Raw genomic sequence first — 15,563 nt, forward strand, 5'->3', positions numbered from 1 at the left:
AGCAATTGGTAGTCCAATTGGACGCCTAATTGGAAGTGCGTCGCCTCCAAGTGGATTCTGATTATTTCTCACATGTTAGGAAAAAATGAAACAAAGCACTTTGGATTCTTAAATATTTTATATATGGAAATTTACTTAGTCACAATTTGTTAACATTAGAAATTTGTCTTTGATCAAGAGATGCAACAAAAATCGTTTTGATTGCAGCAAAAACTGTTAAGTGAAAAAATGTTTTGAGAAACGATTATCATTATCTTTATTTCATAACATGCTTCACTTAATTCAAAGTTCAAGTATTTATCAGTTATTAAAAAAAGCAAATAAAAATAACAAAGTATTCTATATATTTTCATATATTTTTGATATTTATATATATAAATACGCTTAGCTTATCAGGAAGAAGTTTATTTGGTTATGCTTGTTTTTGTTCTAAGTTCAAAATGTTTTCTTTATCAATTAACATTTGTATTGGTTATAAATACGTACAGCTAATTTTATATATTTGTTTTTATACATTCATTTGAAAACATTCCGAAATAAGTGATATAAAAAATAGGAAAAGATTGAAATGTACATTCAAAGGAATCGAAGTTTAACACGTTTTTCAGTCCACACTTAAGTTGTATTCTTTGTTTTTCACTAAAGAATATTCAATATACGCTTTAAATATATGTATTTATTTGGAAGAGTTTAGTTGAGTAGTTGGAAACAAAGGCATGGAGCTTCAAGTACAGGAAAACCCAAATAAGAAAAAAAATAAGAAAAAAACAAAAGATATTCAGATCATGCTCGACTATTCCACCAAGAGGGGTATTGCCAGTGGACATGCCCCATGTTTCCCCAATGGGTATTCGGGTTATAAAAGCAAAATCGCTCGGACGTCTCACTCAAGTGTCGCCCAGACCTAATCCCCCCGCCTTGGAAGAGACCCCTTCGGAAATGGGCTGGGGCACCACGCACTCTGGGAAGACAATTTAAAATGTTGAAAAATGCTCAGCTAATTGGCAGTTGACAGCGTCGAGAGCCTGGGATTGGCTTGGCCCACAAAAAACAAAAAAAACAACACAGACATCGGCAGGCGAGCATGGGTTAAGAGGAGAACTTGGGGGAGCGGGTGCTGCGGGGGGCTGCTTTAGCTGTAGGGGCATATAAATTTAATTTGGTTTATAAAAAGTGCTTGAGAATGTGGAGTGCGAGGTGGAGCGGGGGGGTGATGCTGAAGTGGCTGAGCAAACAACAGCTGAATCAAAAGGGGGATGATGGGGATACGGATCTAATGGCAGCCAAGTGGCCACCAAAGCCAACCCCCTTTTTGCTAATCCAAAAAAACACACGAAAGGCTAACACAAAAAAAAATATTAAATTAAAAAAGTAAAAAAAAAAAAATTTCAAAAAAAAATTTTGAAAGCAGCAGAGAGGCAAACGAAAAAGTTTCCCAAGCCGACGAAAAGAGAGTTTTTCGCAGAAAAGCGGCGAGGAAAGGAAAAGTTTAATCGGAAATTCTTTAGAGAATACTTTTTTTGGCCGCGGCAAAGGAATTTTTCCATTTCATCTAGCCAAAGAAGAAGTTTCTCATAATCGACACCGACGAGACCCCTTTACACAATCAACCCCCTCGTTCCATGGAATGCATTTGCATATCCCAACTCTAATTTATATGATAAGTGCGAGGATGAGGAGGAAGAGGAGGAGGGAGGGAACAGAAGACAGGGGAGCCACAAAAATCGATGGCTTAGTTTTTTGATTACAAAGAGGGGGTATATATATGTATATAGTGTGCATAAATGTATACATATATTCCCATGCCAACCCGCAACAAATAAAAGTAGCCAAAAATGAGCTGCAATAACAAATCAAATTATATTTACATAATAAACGAATAAAGGATAAATGTTGAAAGGGTGCCGCACATCCGCTACCATCCTTCTCGTCCGAATTTATTCATACACAGTATATATAAATATATATACATATATATGTATATATCTAAAATGTGATTGGCATATTTCGTATTTAGTCCGCCGCACAAAAAAAAAATAAAAAAAAAAATATAAGAGGTAACACATTTGGATCGCTTAACTAAACTAACTAAAATTAAACTAGGACTGCATTTTATATGGCAATGGGTTCACACTACACAAGGTTCTCATCACTCCGGAGATTCCATTTTGGGGAAAGAAGATTGGTTTTTTTCTTTTTTTTTTTTTTTTTGATTTGATCGAAATTTACTAATTGTAACTACAACCATTGGAGCAGACACTAAAAACATCCGAAACTTATGTTTCATCAAAAGCAGGAACAATCCATTAATTAGATTAGGTTGTTCGCTCTCTCTCTCTCTTTGAAACTTTAAGTAAAACATTCCCTCAGGTTGGTAGACACACCATTTCTTCTTGCCCCAGGAAAACGTTCCATATCCTTAAAATCATAGGTTAACAAAACAATGGATTGTTTAAATATAAATAAATTAGGGCTAAAATATGTACAGGCATTTTGCGTAGCGAAGTTATAATTTCTCAGCTTAGATCTTTAATTAACCGTATTAACCATTAACCATAGTTTAGTTCAGTTTAGTTTAGTTTAGTTACTTTGTTACTTTGTTTTTACATGCTCAAGTACAGTAAGTCATTTATAATAGTTTACTTTGTTGTTAATTCAATTGAGTTTGTCTAGGTATAAACATTTAAAAATTTTGAAAAATATTTACTTCTGATTTAAGTTGCGTTTTTTTTTTTTTGTTAATTTGTAATTCCTTTTTTTCTTTTCGTTTTGCTTTTTATGCACTATGTTTCGATTTAAGTTTTAAGACGACGAAAAATGGAAAAGAGATGCATGATATTTTGTATTTGTATTAATTGGTATTTATTTGTTTTTAACCTGAGATAAAAACAAATTTATATTGTTTGTATGTTTGCAAGCAAGCGACGACGATTGACAAAAAATTTGTAGCAATTTGTTGCATTTAGTTTGGTGTATGTAGTTGGTTGGCCGCTGGCCCCTAGTCTATTATATAATATAATATAATATAATATATATAGTATATAATAATATAGTATATATATATATATTTGTATCCGTAACCATAACCGTAAACGTATCTGCATCTGTATCTTTATCTTGATCTCTAGCTGCTCCTGCTTGTATAACTATGATATATGTATATGTATGTATATAGTAAATGCGCTAAATGTATAATATAGTTGGTATATGTATATGTATATAGAGCTATGTATGTATGTTAATCATGCGTGTATATGTATATGACTGCGCTGGTTTGGCATTGGGATCTACGAATGGCAGAGGATAAAACTTAACTTAGTTGAGCGAAATTTGCTTGACTCTCCAATTCAATTCAATTCGATTCGAATCGATTCGATTCCAAATCTTATCTATCATATCGAATCAAAATCCAGGATTTAATATTTTGGATAGGAAAGGACCAACTAACGCGGCAAGGGGTATGTACACAGTTCTCTTCGCGTCCTTTGTTCATTTGTTTTTGTTTTTGTTTGTTTGTTTTTTTTTTTTTGTTTTTGGGGTGCAGAATATCACATAGTCAGACATCTATATATATACGACTACAAGTTCTCCGGGCAACCTCCGCCTTAGACATGCAGCGTAGAGGCGTCCATTGAGTTCCTCGAGCTGCTCGAACTGCGACCTATCAACGTTGCCGTGTCCGCACTGTCCGCATCCAGAGGGAATCGCTTGCGCTGCGGACGCAGGAAGAGGAACATGACCAGCAGGGCCAGGAAGAAGGCCAGCGCCCCGAAGGCCGGATAAACCACACCGCCCAGTTCGCTGGGCGTGGGCAGTGCACTGATTATATACACACGATCCGTGGGCCGCGGGATGCGAATGTGCTGCGAGTGCTCCAAGGCATCAGTATGATCCACTGGCTGCTCCAAATGCTGCCGCTGGATACTCGATTTACTGGTCGTCGTGGTCGTTGTTGTGCCCACCAACTGGCTGGTGTCCACATTTAGCTTGATCGAACGTCGCATCAGACCCGTGAGCTATTCAATTGAAATCGGAAGAAAGCATATAAGTATATAGTCAATGGATGTTGAAGTACGTAATAGACTACTTTAAAGATAATTTCTTCTTAACTCTATAAGCATAAGCATAAAAACTCTTTCGCTTTGTTTGTGCCAGAAATCTCTTAATAGATTAGATAAGAAGTTGTAGATAAGAAAGCATCTTGCATACTTAAACCGCATTGAGTTAATCCTTAGTTTAAACTAGTTTCGAGTAAAATTTCTTTTATTTAGCCGCATCATTACTACCATTTACCATCAAATAAAGATATTAAATATAAATATATACTCAACAATAGTAAGATATTAACTATTAAACCTAGTGCTTAACTTAGTCCCATGCACTTCTTATCACAAGATATCAATCTAATTGAAAGGACTCACCTTGTGCTTGCACTTGACCTGGATGTTGTAGACGGTGTCCGGCCACAAGGAGAGTTCCGCCCGTGCGGTGTCCGTTAGCAGATTGCCGATGAGCCCGCCGCCGGACACTTCCCAGGTGATGAGGCACTGGCGCGAGGCATTCGCTATCATCTCATCCCAGCCGATGTCCGTTAGGACGAGCGACTCCTGGCGCTGGGCCTTCAGGATACGCAACTCGAATGGTGCCACCAGCTTTTGGCAGCACTGTGGTGATGTGTACAGGATTCGTGGATTGCCAACGATGCGGTGGAGCACAAGGACAACGCCCCAGGCAGGACACGAAACGGTAAGGTTGGATAAGGTTGAAAAAAGATGGAGAAGGTGAAGAGAAAGGAGGGTAAAGTTAGCTATTTGTCAATTATTTCTTGTAATTATGTGACGCGCCCGCAGGTAGGCAATGAAATTTGTTCATCCTTCGAGTTGCCACTTTTCGCCCCCGGGCGACAACGTTTAACCCATTAAGCCTGGCTGCTTTCGTTTGGCATAATTCATGTTCTTGCCGTGTAAGTGCCTAAAAATGTTTACGCACGACAATTTGGCAGTGGCAAAGGCAACACAGGAACACAACCCTTTTTTCAGCCGGCTTGCGATAATAAATGTAGATTTAATTTCGGGCATTTAAAAAGATGCTTCTCCAGAGAAATTTTACAAAATTGCCAAAAATTTCTAACAAAAATTTAAGTCGGTATGGCAAATAAAGTTGAATGCTTGCAATGAAAATGATTTAAATTTAAGGGATTTTTTACGATAGACATAAAAACTTGAGGGATTTGTTTGTGATTTGATCAAATGCTCATCACATTTCCACTGAATTATCATTAGATTATAATTCAGTTAAACTATACGAAGTGGACTGCTGAGAATTCCGGCGTTTTTTTCTTTTTTGGCTGTTTTGAGCCGGCATTAATGGGTTAATGACATCGTTAGGCTGTCGCACAAAAGACAAACATGAATGGGAGATACTTACGTTTGTGCAATCAACGGAATCCTTACAATAATGCCAGTCCTTGGAAAGCTGCAAGCAGAGACGATAGGACAAAGTTAGTTAGTGGGCGTGGCCTAATCGAATTTTAAGTAAGCTAGCAAAAAGTAATCAGGCCCAAGACCCCGGGGCTGCCAGGACAAACAACAAGGAGTCATCAGCAGCCTCCCTACCCCCCTTTTACCAATCTCATGGCCCCTAACAATAGACGCAAATTTGTAACTCGTAATAAAAAGGCAAGCCAGGCAGGCGGCAAAAAAAAAAGAAAGTCTATGTAGATAGACAGGAGCGGTCAGGAAAATAGTACTTTAACGCAATGAAGCCTGAACGAGGAGTTTCACACTGCAGTTTCCAGCATAAACTAATCCCAATATTGAAATCAATAGTACCATTAAGTGATGGAAAATCGCACGCTTTGCCTAATTGTTTAGTTGTTTTGGGCAATTTTGCTAATCCGTTTGCTATTCTTCTGGCCGTTTCTGTGCGCAAGTAAATGACCACAAACGTTTGTGTTCGTCTATGGCGAATTGAAAATTTCACGCTGCCGGCAATGAGGATAATGAGGAGGATTGCCGTGACAGGACGATGAGGATGAGCATGCGGATGATAGAGCGAGAGAGAGAGAGATAAAGAAAGCAGGAGGATCGGGATCAAACCGGACTGCCTGCTTAGCCTTTGTCAACTGTCGCCTTAGTCTCAAAACAGCTGAACTGAACGCAACAAAATGGAACAGCGGGCAGTACGGAGTAGCGGGGCGCAGGACACAGGACACAGGACTTAGGACTTAGGACTTAGGACCTAGGACCAGTAACCCCACCCCAACTCCTCCTCCTGCTTCTTTGACGTCTGTCCGCAGTCCTTTTATGAATGAGCAGGCAGAGAAACAGACAGATGAATGAGGAAATGGGAATGGCAATGGGAACGAGCCAGTCGACAGCGATTAGAGATGGGTGCGTGACAAATTGTTATGACTCGAAATTTACAATATTAAAAAAATCAAACGAGGCGATTCCCATACCAGTTCTCAATTCATTGGGCATTCGTTTTCGGTTTCGGATTTCGATTTCGGGGAGGGTTGGGCTAAGTTAAGTAACCCTAATGTTCGCTGCAAGCCAGATTTATGATTATTGCATTCGCCGGCATCAAATTTATAAAATCTTTATCTACAGTCTCACCCGATTCGTTATACTAGTTAATTATGGGTCCACGATTGAAATGTTTGCTTGATTTTTATCAAGTTATTCACGTAAAATGTGAGATTCTCTAATTTTTTATTTTACTTAATAAACCAAACTTGCTAAGCCAGCACACATTTAACATATTGCCCGGTTGGCTTTAGTAAAAATCAATATTAATAATAATAGCTGCCAACACTTGCACCTTAATGTTTGTTTAACATGAACATGTGTCAAATTAAGCCTTATCACAATAAGCAACCTATTATAATCGCTTAATTGACATTCGACTAGCTTCGTGAGCAACTTTAACTCATAGGGTTTTTGTCTAATATTCAATTTTAATGAAATGGGTTTATAATATAAAATAAAGTCAAGCTTCTTTTCTCAAACAATTAACCATTCTTAATCGGGCTAACGATCTAATACTCCTTCTCGTGCAGCTAAATCGTTTTTTTTTATATATTTCGAAACTAAAGCTATTTTCGTTACTATCTCGCTGGCTCAATCGCTCCTCCTTGGCAACCTTAAGCCACTGCCACACCGATGCTATCCAGCACATCCAGCTCACTAAGCCCTTAAATGCATCCGTACTTTTGTGCAAATGTATAGCACGGCAACTACTTGCAGCTCTGGATCGATCATCCATCATTCTGGGCAAAGGAAAGGAAAAATCCGACGGACAATGGCTGCCATCACCTTTTGGGCCAACTTTGACGGCGGCACTTTGTCATCATTACACAATAAGGCAGGAAAATCAGTAAAATCCGGGAAAACGGAAAGGGAAAATGAGCAGGAGGAACAGGAGTGGCAGGAGGAGCAGGACCAAAACCAAGCAGTTGTGGCAGATAAAAACGACGAATGCCAAAAGGAAAATCGCAAAGACAACATATTTTCCGCTCAATTGAATTTTTGGCCTCTGAAGATGTAGACGATGTAGTTGATGAGGGGAGGATTCCGTTTCCAACTGAATTTGTGGACAAGGAATGAGAATGAGGACGAGGATATGGATGTGGATGCGAATGAGGGCCTGAACCTGAAACAACTTGGGCGATAAGTAACAACAATAAGGCGTTCAGAATGAATGAATAAACGAATGAATGACCGAATGACTGAATGAAAACGCTGAACTGGCAAATCTTTCCTCGATTTTCCCTTTTACCACTTCCCCCCGAGTTCCACAGTTCCACGCATTTTTCCCACTTTCCACAGTCTGAAGTCTGAAGAAGTCCTTACTGCCTACTACCTGGCCGAAAATGTGTCTGGGCCATATAAATTAAACGCAGGCAGCGACAACTTTTACATGCAATTGCCCTGGCATTTCACACCCTCGGCACAAATGCACTTGAAGAAAAGTGTCAAAACTCCCACCTAAGACTATGAAAATTCCCTTTGATGTTCGCATGTGCGCAATGCATATGTGTGGGGAAAAACAAGATTTTTCCCAACGCAGGTAAGCGACAGTAAATCCAGCAATTTGTACTCTCTATTTGCCTATTTTCGACAGGGTTATAGTTAATACGATTTTTGTGTTACTATTAAAACAATATGGCTTTAAATGCATTATTATTCTGTTATTTCTAATGGTTCTATTAGTATTATAGTACAACTTTCCTTCTATAGATGCTTTACTTTGTTGAGTTATTGAACTAGTTTTTCTTTCGACAAGTGTGGGAACCATGGGCACATGACTCCGTTTTGGCCACATAAATTACCAAAGTTGGGTCAGTCAGTCAGTTTTTTTGAGCGGATTTTATGAGACACGTACGCAGATACGTAGATACGTAGATATATTCGATGATTCCACCACCAGCAGCGGCCAAACTACGTGCCTTGCATATACATCAAGATCGAATCTTCCGGCCACCGCAGCACCCGGAACAAAAAAAGTGCCGAATGCCACCCAGCCAACTGGAGCAACCGAGCACCCATCGCACCACCCATCTAACACACACCCAACTGCCCAAACGCCCAACCACCCAACCACCCAGCACATATCCAAAGTGAAGGAGGAAAAGTCTTTCATGGTGTTAATTTGGCGCTGATTGAGCAACGCATTCGCATTCGGATTCGGAATCGCATTCCCCGTTCTTTGGATTCTCCTGTTCTCAGTAACCGATTCTCAGTTTTGGGGGTTGGATGGTTGGATGGCTGGATGGACGGATGAATGGATGGGTGGATTAGTTCCAGTTAGTCCTGCGAACCGAGCATGAAATTAGCCCAGCCTGCAACCCCTAAGAACTTTTGACTTTCTGCGAGGCGAGGCGAGGCATCCTGTATTACCATCAGCACCACCACCGCCTCCACCACCTCGACCACCACCAACCCAACCATCCATCTCTTACACCCATATCCACCCAGCAGCATCCCAACCAAAACTCTTGAGCGAACTTCAAAGGGCATATCGGATGGAGATGATGACGGTGATCAGGAATGCAGACAGCACACAGGCGAAAGCTTAAGTATTTCGTGCCTGAAATCTGCAATTTCGGACTAAATAATCAACAAAGATTGGCATAACACTAAAGCCGAAAAGCCTAGGCACATTTAAAGCGAAACAAGAAAGTGAGTGAGTGCTGGAAATATTAGAGCGAACATCTGCCATTTCAGTCTGAATAATCAGTGAAGATTAACTTATGTTATGTATGATGTAAATGAACTTGTCATTTTTGGTAAACGATGGCTACATATTTCATATATTATATTGTATATATATGATTGGATATACACTTATTCTGAGTAACCAGATTAGTCATGGCTATGGGGTTTCACATTATATTTAGGCGACTGGATGGATAATTCTTGTGATGATATCAATGTGCTACCGAACTACATATGTACATACATATGTATGTATATATGAATATGTGGACAAATTGCTGCCGTGTGCTCTCGCATTAAATCAATAAACTTTGGCTCTATATTTGGACTTGGTCGTACTGGATGTGGCATTGTAGCGTTTCCCTAGAACGATCTCGAGTGCCCCCAGACGGTCCGGTCCGAGTGTCTTTGGCCTCTCGAGTTTCAGACCATGTTTCATTGTAAGTGTCGCCACAGCACTCATGAGCACTCCTCATGGAGTCAATTGGGTTGACTGCCTCGTTCTGCCCGGTTCGGTATATCAGTTTGTCGGTTTCTCGGTTGCCTTGCTGCATTGCTTGCCCCACTCGAATGGAAAACCCAATTCCAATTCCAATTCCAACTCCAATTCCAATTCCAATCTAAGTCCCATGCCGTGTAGCCGCAGAGAGCTCGACTTACTTGGAAATCGGAGATGATATTTATACTCTTGTGTTTTTCCCACTTGATTTATGCATGTGCACTTGGCGGGGAGTTCCTCGTACCGAATCGATATGAAAATTTGATTTCATTTGATTTCATTTGATTGAAATTTATTAACCGTCCACAGTTGTCAGCCCAACTCCATCCTCTGTTTCCGATATCGCTGACAGATCAGCGCGGTTCCAGGAAGTCACGCATTTAGAAATCAACTGGTTGCTTGGGTGGTGTAAAATCATTTTGGGAAACTTCTACTTCTGCGCTGCGTCTTGATTTCAATACTCGTACATCGGGGAGACAAATACATATACGAAATTATTTCGCTGGGGATCAGTTACATGCAGCGGAGCGGAGGGAAAACCCAATCCCCGGGGATCCAAAGTTTGTTTTTAGGGGAAAAAACAAAAGAAAGTGTCAACTCAGCGTACTACATTTTGAAATTTCTCGGTGGTGGTGTGAGTTCTCTGATTCAGTTCGACACGATTGTAGTTTCAACTTGGATTTGTTGGTGGGAAAACTTTGTTATTCATATTGATTAGTTGGGTCTTTAGTTTTGTGTATTTATTTGCTCTTAGCAAGCTTGCCAGCCTCGAAATTGCGGTGAGTTCAATTAATTGGAAATTTCCATTTGCTTTCGAGGCTTATTTTGGCTTAAAACTGATAAGTGGGCCTTTTCCAAGACTAATTTTGTAAATGATAGAGTATTTAATCCAAAGTCACTGCACAACACTTGGCCATAAGTTATTCCCATTTGGATTCCCCTTCTCAATTGTTTCAGATTTTTCGCGGTGATTTCTCAAAGTTTCGTCTTCTGTATTTCCTTTGGCTGCCTCTACTTCTTCAGAGACCTTTGTTCTGCCCACCTGCTCTCTCTCTATTTTCGGAAAGAGGTAAAGGTAAAGGGGTTCCCTTTCAGCTCAACTTCTGTCCATCCATCTGTGACAGCTTTGTACAAATTCGATCCGAGAGCTTTTATTCCTGCGCGGGATTGTCGGGCTTTTATATGTCCGCTCTGTTCATTTATTTTGGTCTTTTTTTTTTTTGTAGCCATTGTCTATGGACGGATCAAATTGAATTCCCGATCTCTATTAGCGATGCTCGACCACCCAGTTGACATCTTTCTAGCGACCGGCGGTGACTGGTGACCACCTGAGCGGTAAGCGGTAGGGTAAGCGACAACAACAACAACAACAACAGCAATAATAACCGGCAACAGAAGCAGCAGCGGCAATAGCTGCGATGTCAACCCGTAGATAAAAGATAAAAGACCCAGCGAGCGGCCATAAAAAATGACGTCGCCTTCTCGAGTTCCTCAGGTCTTTCAGTCCTCCAGTTGTTCAGGTCCCGAAAACCGAACCCCATTGTCATTGTCATCGACGTCTCTGTGTCCGCGTCTCCGAACCTCGAAGGTCGGTGTCGTCCAGGGCACAACTGTTCCCTACACGGCGAGAAAAAACGGGGCGGGTAGCCGGAGGCCAATTCGACATTCGACCTCAATTAGGGCAATCTTAATCGCATTAGCTGAAGAACCTGACGGCACAGCGATGCACTTGAAAAGTGACGGGGGAAATGTGCCTGTGTGTTGGGAAAACTATTTTACTCGAGCGTTTCCAGTGAAGTATTTGAATCTTAAGCCCCTGAATCTTGGGCAAGTTATTAGGGCAAAAGTAAATTTTACATGGATCAAAAAGTCCAAGGAAGTTCTTCCAACCCTATTCTCGTTCGCCTCGTTCGGCCATTTTTGGAGAATGCGGTTTCGAAACTATGAATAAATTAGGAAAACCAGATGCCGCCCGTAAATACGATTTTAAGGAAATGAAAAATAACCGAAACATGCAAATTCACGGATTGTTAATTAACATGAGAATTTGAAGATACATGTCTACATAGAGAAGTCAATGATGTGTGCATGCATATGTACATGTATGTACATATGAATCAAGGGTTGAATGGAAAGCAAAGCTGTAGTTACATAAAGATTTGAAAACTGTAAGTTTCATATGTGGGTATTCACATATTATGTAACATACATATTCCATGTACCATATTCAAATTGGGCTATCACCCCTGAAAACCATTCGTATATTATTCGAAATCCAGCTGTTCTCTAATCTGCACTTGCCAATCCATAATCTACAGCGATCCTCCGACTTTATATCAGCCATATATTATTTTTCGCTGTGTACACAGCGAATGCCCTATCGGTTATATGGCCCCTCAACTGGGCATACAACTGTCCATCAAACGAATTGGGTTCGAAACGGATCCGATACGATCCGATCCGATCCGATCCGAGGTCTTATCTCGGGTTCCCGGAGTTCTCAGTGCGAGTAACGAGTCTGAGTCTGGAGTTTCTGTTGCTTCAATTGGGATTCTTAGTTATATGTATTCACTTGGATTCTTACCTGCTGATAGCAACTTTGACGGCATCTGTTTAGCTGTTTGCCGGCAAAGGGAGCACTTGCGGGGGTGGGGGCGGTCGCGGTGACGGTGAAGGCGGCTGTTGGGTCAGCAGCAGCTCCTGGACTGGATGCCGATGCCAATGACGAGGATACCGATACCGATAGCGATAGCGATAACGGCAGCGATTTGGATCGAGCGGACCCCGCCCCCTGGGCGACGGAGAGGGCGGCAAGGGCGCAGGCCATCAAAACAAGTGAGTGGAACATGTTGTCTTCGTCCTCGTGGTTCGCCTCCTCCTTTCTCCAACGACTCCTTTGCTTGTTGTCGTCCTGCCACTCCCTCCTTTTTCTCCAATGGGCGTGGGCGTTGACTTGCACTCGTGTGTGTTGTTGTTGTGCCTGTGTTGTTGCGCGTGTGTGTGTGGGCGTGGAGAGCGGTGTGCTCAGCAGATTGATTAATTGATTGATTTTGTTTGTTTATTTTCGTATCAAGTGGTGGTGCTGTTGTTGTTGTTGTTGCTGCTGCTGCTGCGGCGGTTTTTTGCTGCTGCTGCGTTTGTTGTTATTGGAGCTGGCACATAATAATCGCAGCGTCGACTGCATTTAGTGAAGCGAAGAAGCTGTAAATCCTACTCTCTACCTCTCTTTTCGCTTCGGCTGCTCCTTGTGCTTCTCCCACTGCTCCTACACACCTCTTTCTCCGCCTGCCGCTTTGCTGTCCGTTAACTGTTACAGTTAACTGTAACTCCACATGCTGCGCGACACCAACAACAAGCTAGCTTACTTGTATTTGTATTTGTTATTGTTATTCTTTTTTCGGTGTTCTCTTTAACGTGCTTTATTTGCTTTGACTTTTGTGCTTTTAATTACCAAGCAGATGTAACAGTAACAAACGTGAAAAAAATGCTTATTTGTAACGATTTTGTTAAGTATACACACGAAAAAAAAGGCGACGACGGGACAATAACAAGAATAGCACACGCGCGACACGTAAAGGATGAAAAATCTAATGTATACGCTGTGCGAAATTACAATTTCGATTTCAGGAGCCGAACAACCGAAAAACGAGCGTCGCCGTCGAGGGTTAATGCTGCTCTGAACGAAACCAACGAAAACAGAGAGCACGCGAGAACCGAATTCGAAACAGAGATAAAAGCAACAACTGCAACATCGCTGGCAACTACAACAAGCGGCAACAACTACTGCAGTGCGAGCAGCCCAGTTAGCTATAGCTAGATTTGGCTTGAATGGCGAAGGGCGAGTCCTGCTGACCCAAAATATTGGATAAATGCGAGTACTCAGAGTTTGTTTTGTTGCTTTCTTCCTTACATAAATATAAATATATAAGATGTTGATAACATGCAGTATTACTATATATTGAAGAAATACTTCAACTGTTAGGGAAATTAAATATTTCATTTCAGTTTAGCTGGTAGAAGACATCTATCTAGCTAGCTTTTGGCCTAGTTCTCGAGCATTCCTATTAGACCCCGACCATCGAACTCGAGCAGCGAACATGCTCGGAACTGGAACTGGACAGGTTGCAAGTGGAGTCTGTGTGGAGTACCCACTTTGGGTGTTTTGTGTTCTTGTTGTTGTTGTTGGTTGAATGGGTAGGGGTGGTGTTCGGGCTTGGCTTTCGTGGGGCTAAGGTTGCAATCGGTTGCCTTGGGCTCGGCCTCTTGGGTTGGATTGGACTGGGGCTGGGGAGCTGGCTCCCGGGTTAGCTCTTTGATGATTCTGGGGTGGCAGAGCATAAAGCCAAAACCAAAGGTTCTGCTCTCTCCACTCCACTACACTCCACTTCATCGTCCGCCACTGCGGACATGCAGATGAATCAAAGCGGCCGCTGATTATAGCAACAATATGAAATGCCGCTACCCTTAACCCCCTATTGACCACCTTATAGGGGCATTGTTTATTTATACCCACCCTGGAGATCCGCAACTCACCGCTACTCAAAAACATCATAAAATCGGCGGCTACACACTGAATCCGCATCCCGGACTAAGGACCAAGGACTCCTGACCACGGTCCCCGAACTCCAGACAACGGACAATACGGACAGTACGGACACCAGACCCCGGACAGCCCTGCGTGTGTGTGTGTGCGTGTGTGTGTGTAGGTTTTTATAACCTCCATTTGCCAAAGTATAGTAAATTCTTTCAAAGCGTGTACTACATTTATTATTTAAGCCGCGCTGCCTCTGCAGAGTGCAGACCCCGCCCCCTTCCAGCCGGCTGCCCATTGTATTAGTCTGTTTTCCTATGTCTGTTTCACCGTATTAGCCGCCCCACCCGTTTTCCACTTTGCCCCCAATCCCACCATTCCAGTACTCGTCCCTACTTCAAGTTTATTTGCATATTTTGACTTTTATGCGGCAAAAATATTACAGACTGCGCTGCCTGCCAGCAAACAATATCAAAACCCCCTACTATCAACCCTCCCCTTCCCCGGACCCATCCCCCAGCAACACCAAAAACGTTAATAAAGCTAGAGAAGAACCCGTTCTCAAAAAAAAATATTAAAAAACCTAAAAAGTACAGTCCAACTTGGATATCTGCAAATTTGAAAATCGAAAAGGATATTCAACAAGAGGCTTCTGCAGCATATTTTCAGAAAAAAGCTATTCAGAATTTTTGAAATTCTGAATATTGAAAACTGAAAAGTAAATATATGTTTTGGTTTAAATGAGTGTACGATGTTGCACTGTTTAAACGAAAACGTGAAGAGGAAGTGGAAGTGGAAGCGAGGCGAAAAAACATTTTTTGCCCAACTTTTTTTCTTTTTCGGGAGTCCCGGGAAAAGTTTTGGGTTTCGGCTTGACTCCAGTGCAACATGTTGCATGTTGGAAATTGCCAAAAAAGAAAATACAAATAAAACTAAAAAAAAATATGAAAAGAAATGCCTGCAAAGAAAGCAGCAACCCACCATAGCGACAGAAAGCATACAAAAAAAAACAAAATAATAAATAAACAAAAAAACAGACAAGGTGGCTTGGAAATTTATGCGCCCATGGCGAGCCATTTGCAGTGCTCAACTTTTTGGTACAAACTCCCGTTTACTTAAACCCCCGCAACTCCCCTCTAACCCCACCACCCCGCCCACTTTGACTTTCCCACCACACGACCATTTTCCATTTCATTCCGCCGCTCTTCGAATTTCCATTTTCATTTTGCGGTTTTTGTTGTTGCCAGCCAATAAATAAAAAGGGCCGCAACGAGAACGCGAAAAAAACCGTTAGCCCTGTCGCAACATTACGGTG

At 41.5% G+C, this 15,563-nt stretch overlaps 1 protein-coding gene across 2 annotated transcripts; it reads right to left on the minus strand.

Annotated features, from left to right (window-relative positions):
* Positions 1-334: 334 nt before the first annotated feature.
* On the minus strand, positions 335-13,461 carry fend (forked end). 2 transcript variants are annotated; one of them, NM_001272443.2, is made up of 4 exons: positions 12,302-13,461; positions 5,428-5,475; positions 4,422-4,664; positions 335-4,016 (listed from the first exon to the last, which is right to left on the minus strand). In NM_001272443.2, the coding sequence occupies exons 1-4, from the start codon at positions 12,563-12,565 to the stop codon at positions 3,606-3,608; spliced, it is 966 nt and encodes a 321-aa protein (NP_001259372.1). In that variant the 5' UTR covers positions 12,566-13,461; the 3' UTR covers positions 335-3,605. The 2 variants fall into 2 exon arrangements, with proteins under 2 accessions (NP_001259372.1, NP_572528.1); NM_132300.3 differs by having other exon boundaries at positions 1,843-4,016; positions 12,302-13,402.
* Positions 13,462-15,563: the final 2,102 nt, after the last annotated feature.

Source organism: Drosophila melanogaster, chromosome X (genome assembly GCF_000001215.4).
Source record: "Drosophila melanogaster chromosome X".
In the NCBI taxonomy this organism is placed as follows: Eukaryota; Metazoa; Arthropoda; class Insecta; order Diptera; family Drosophilidae; genus Drosophila; species Drosophila melanogaster.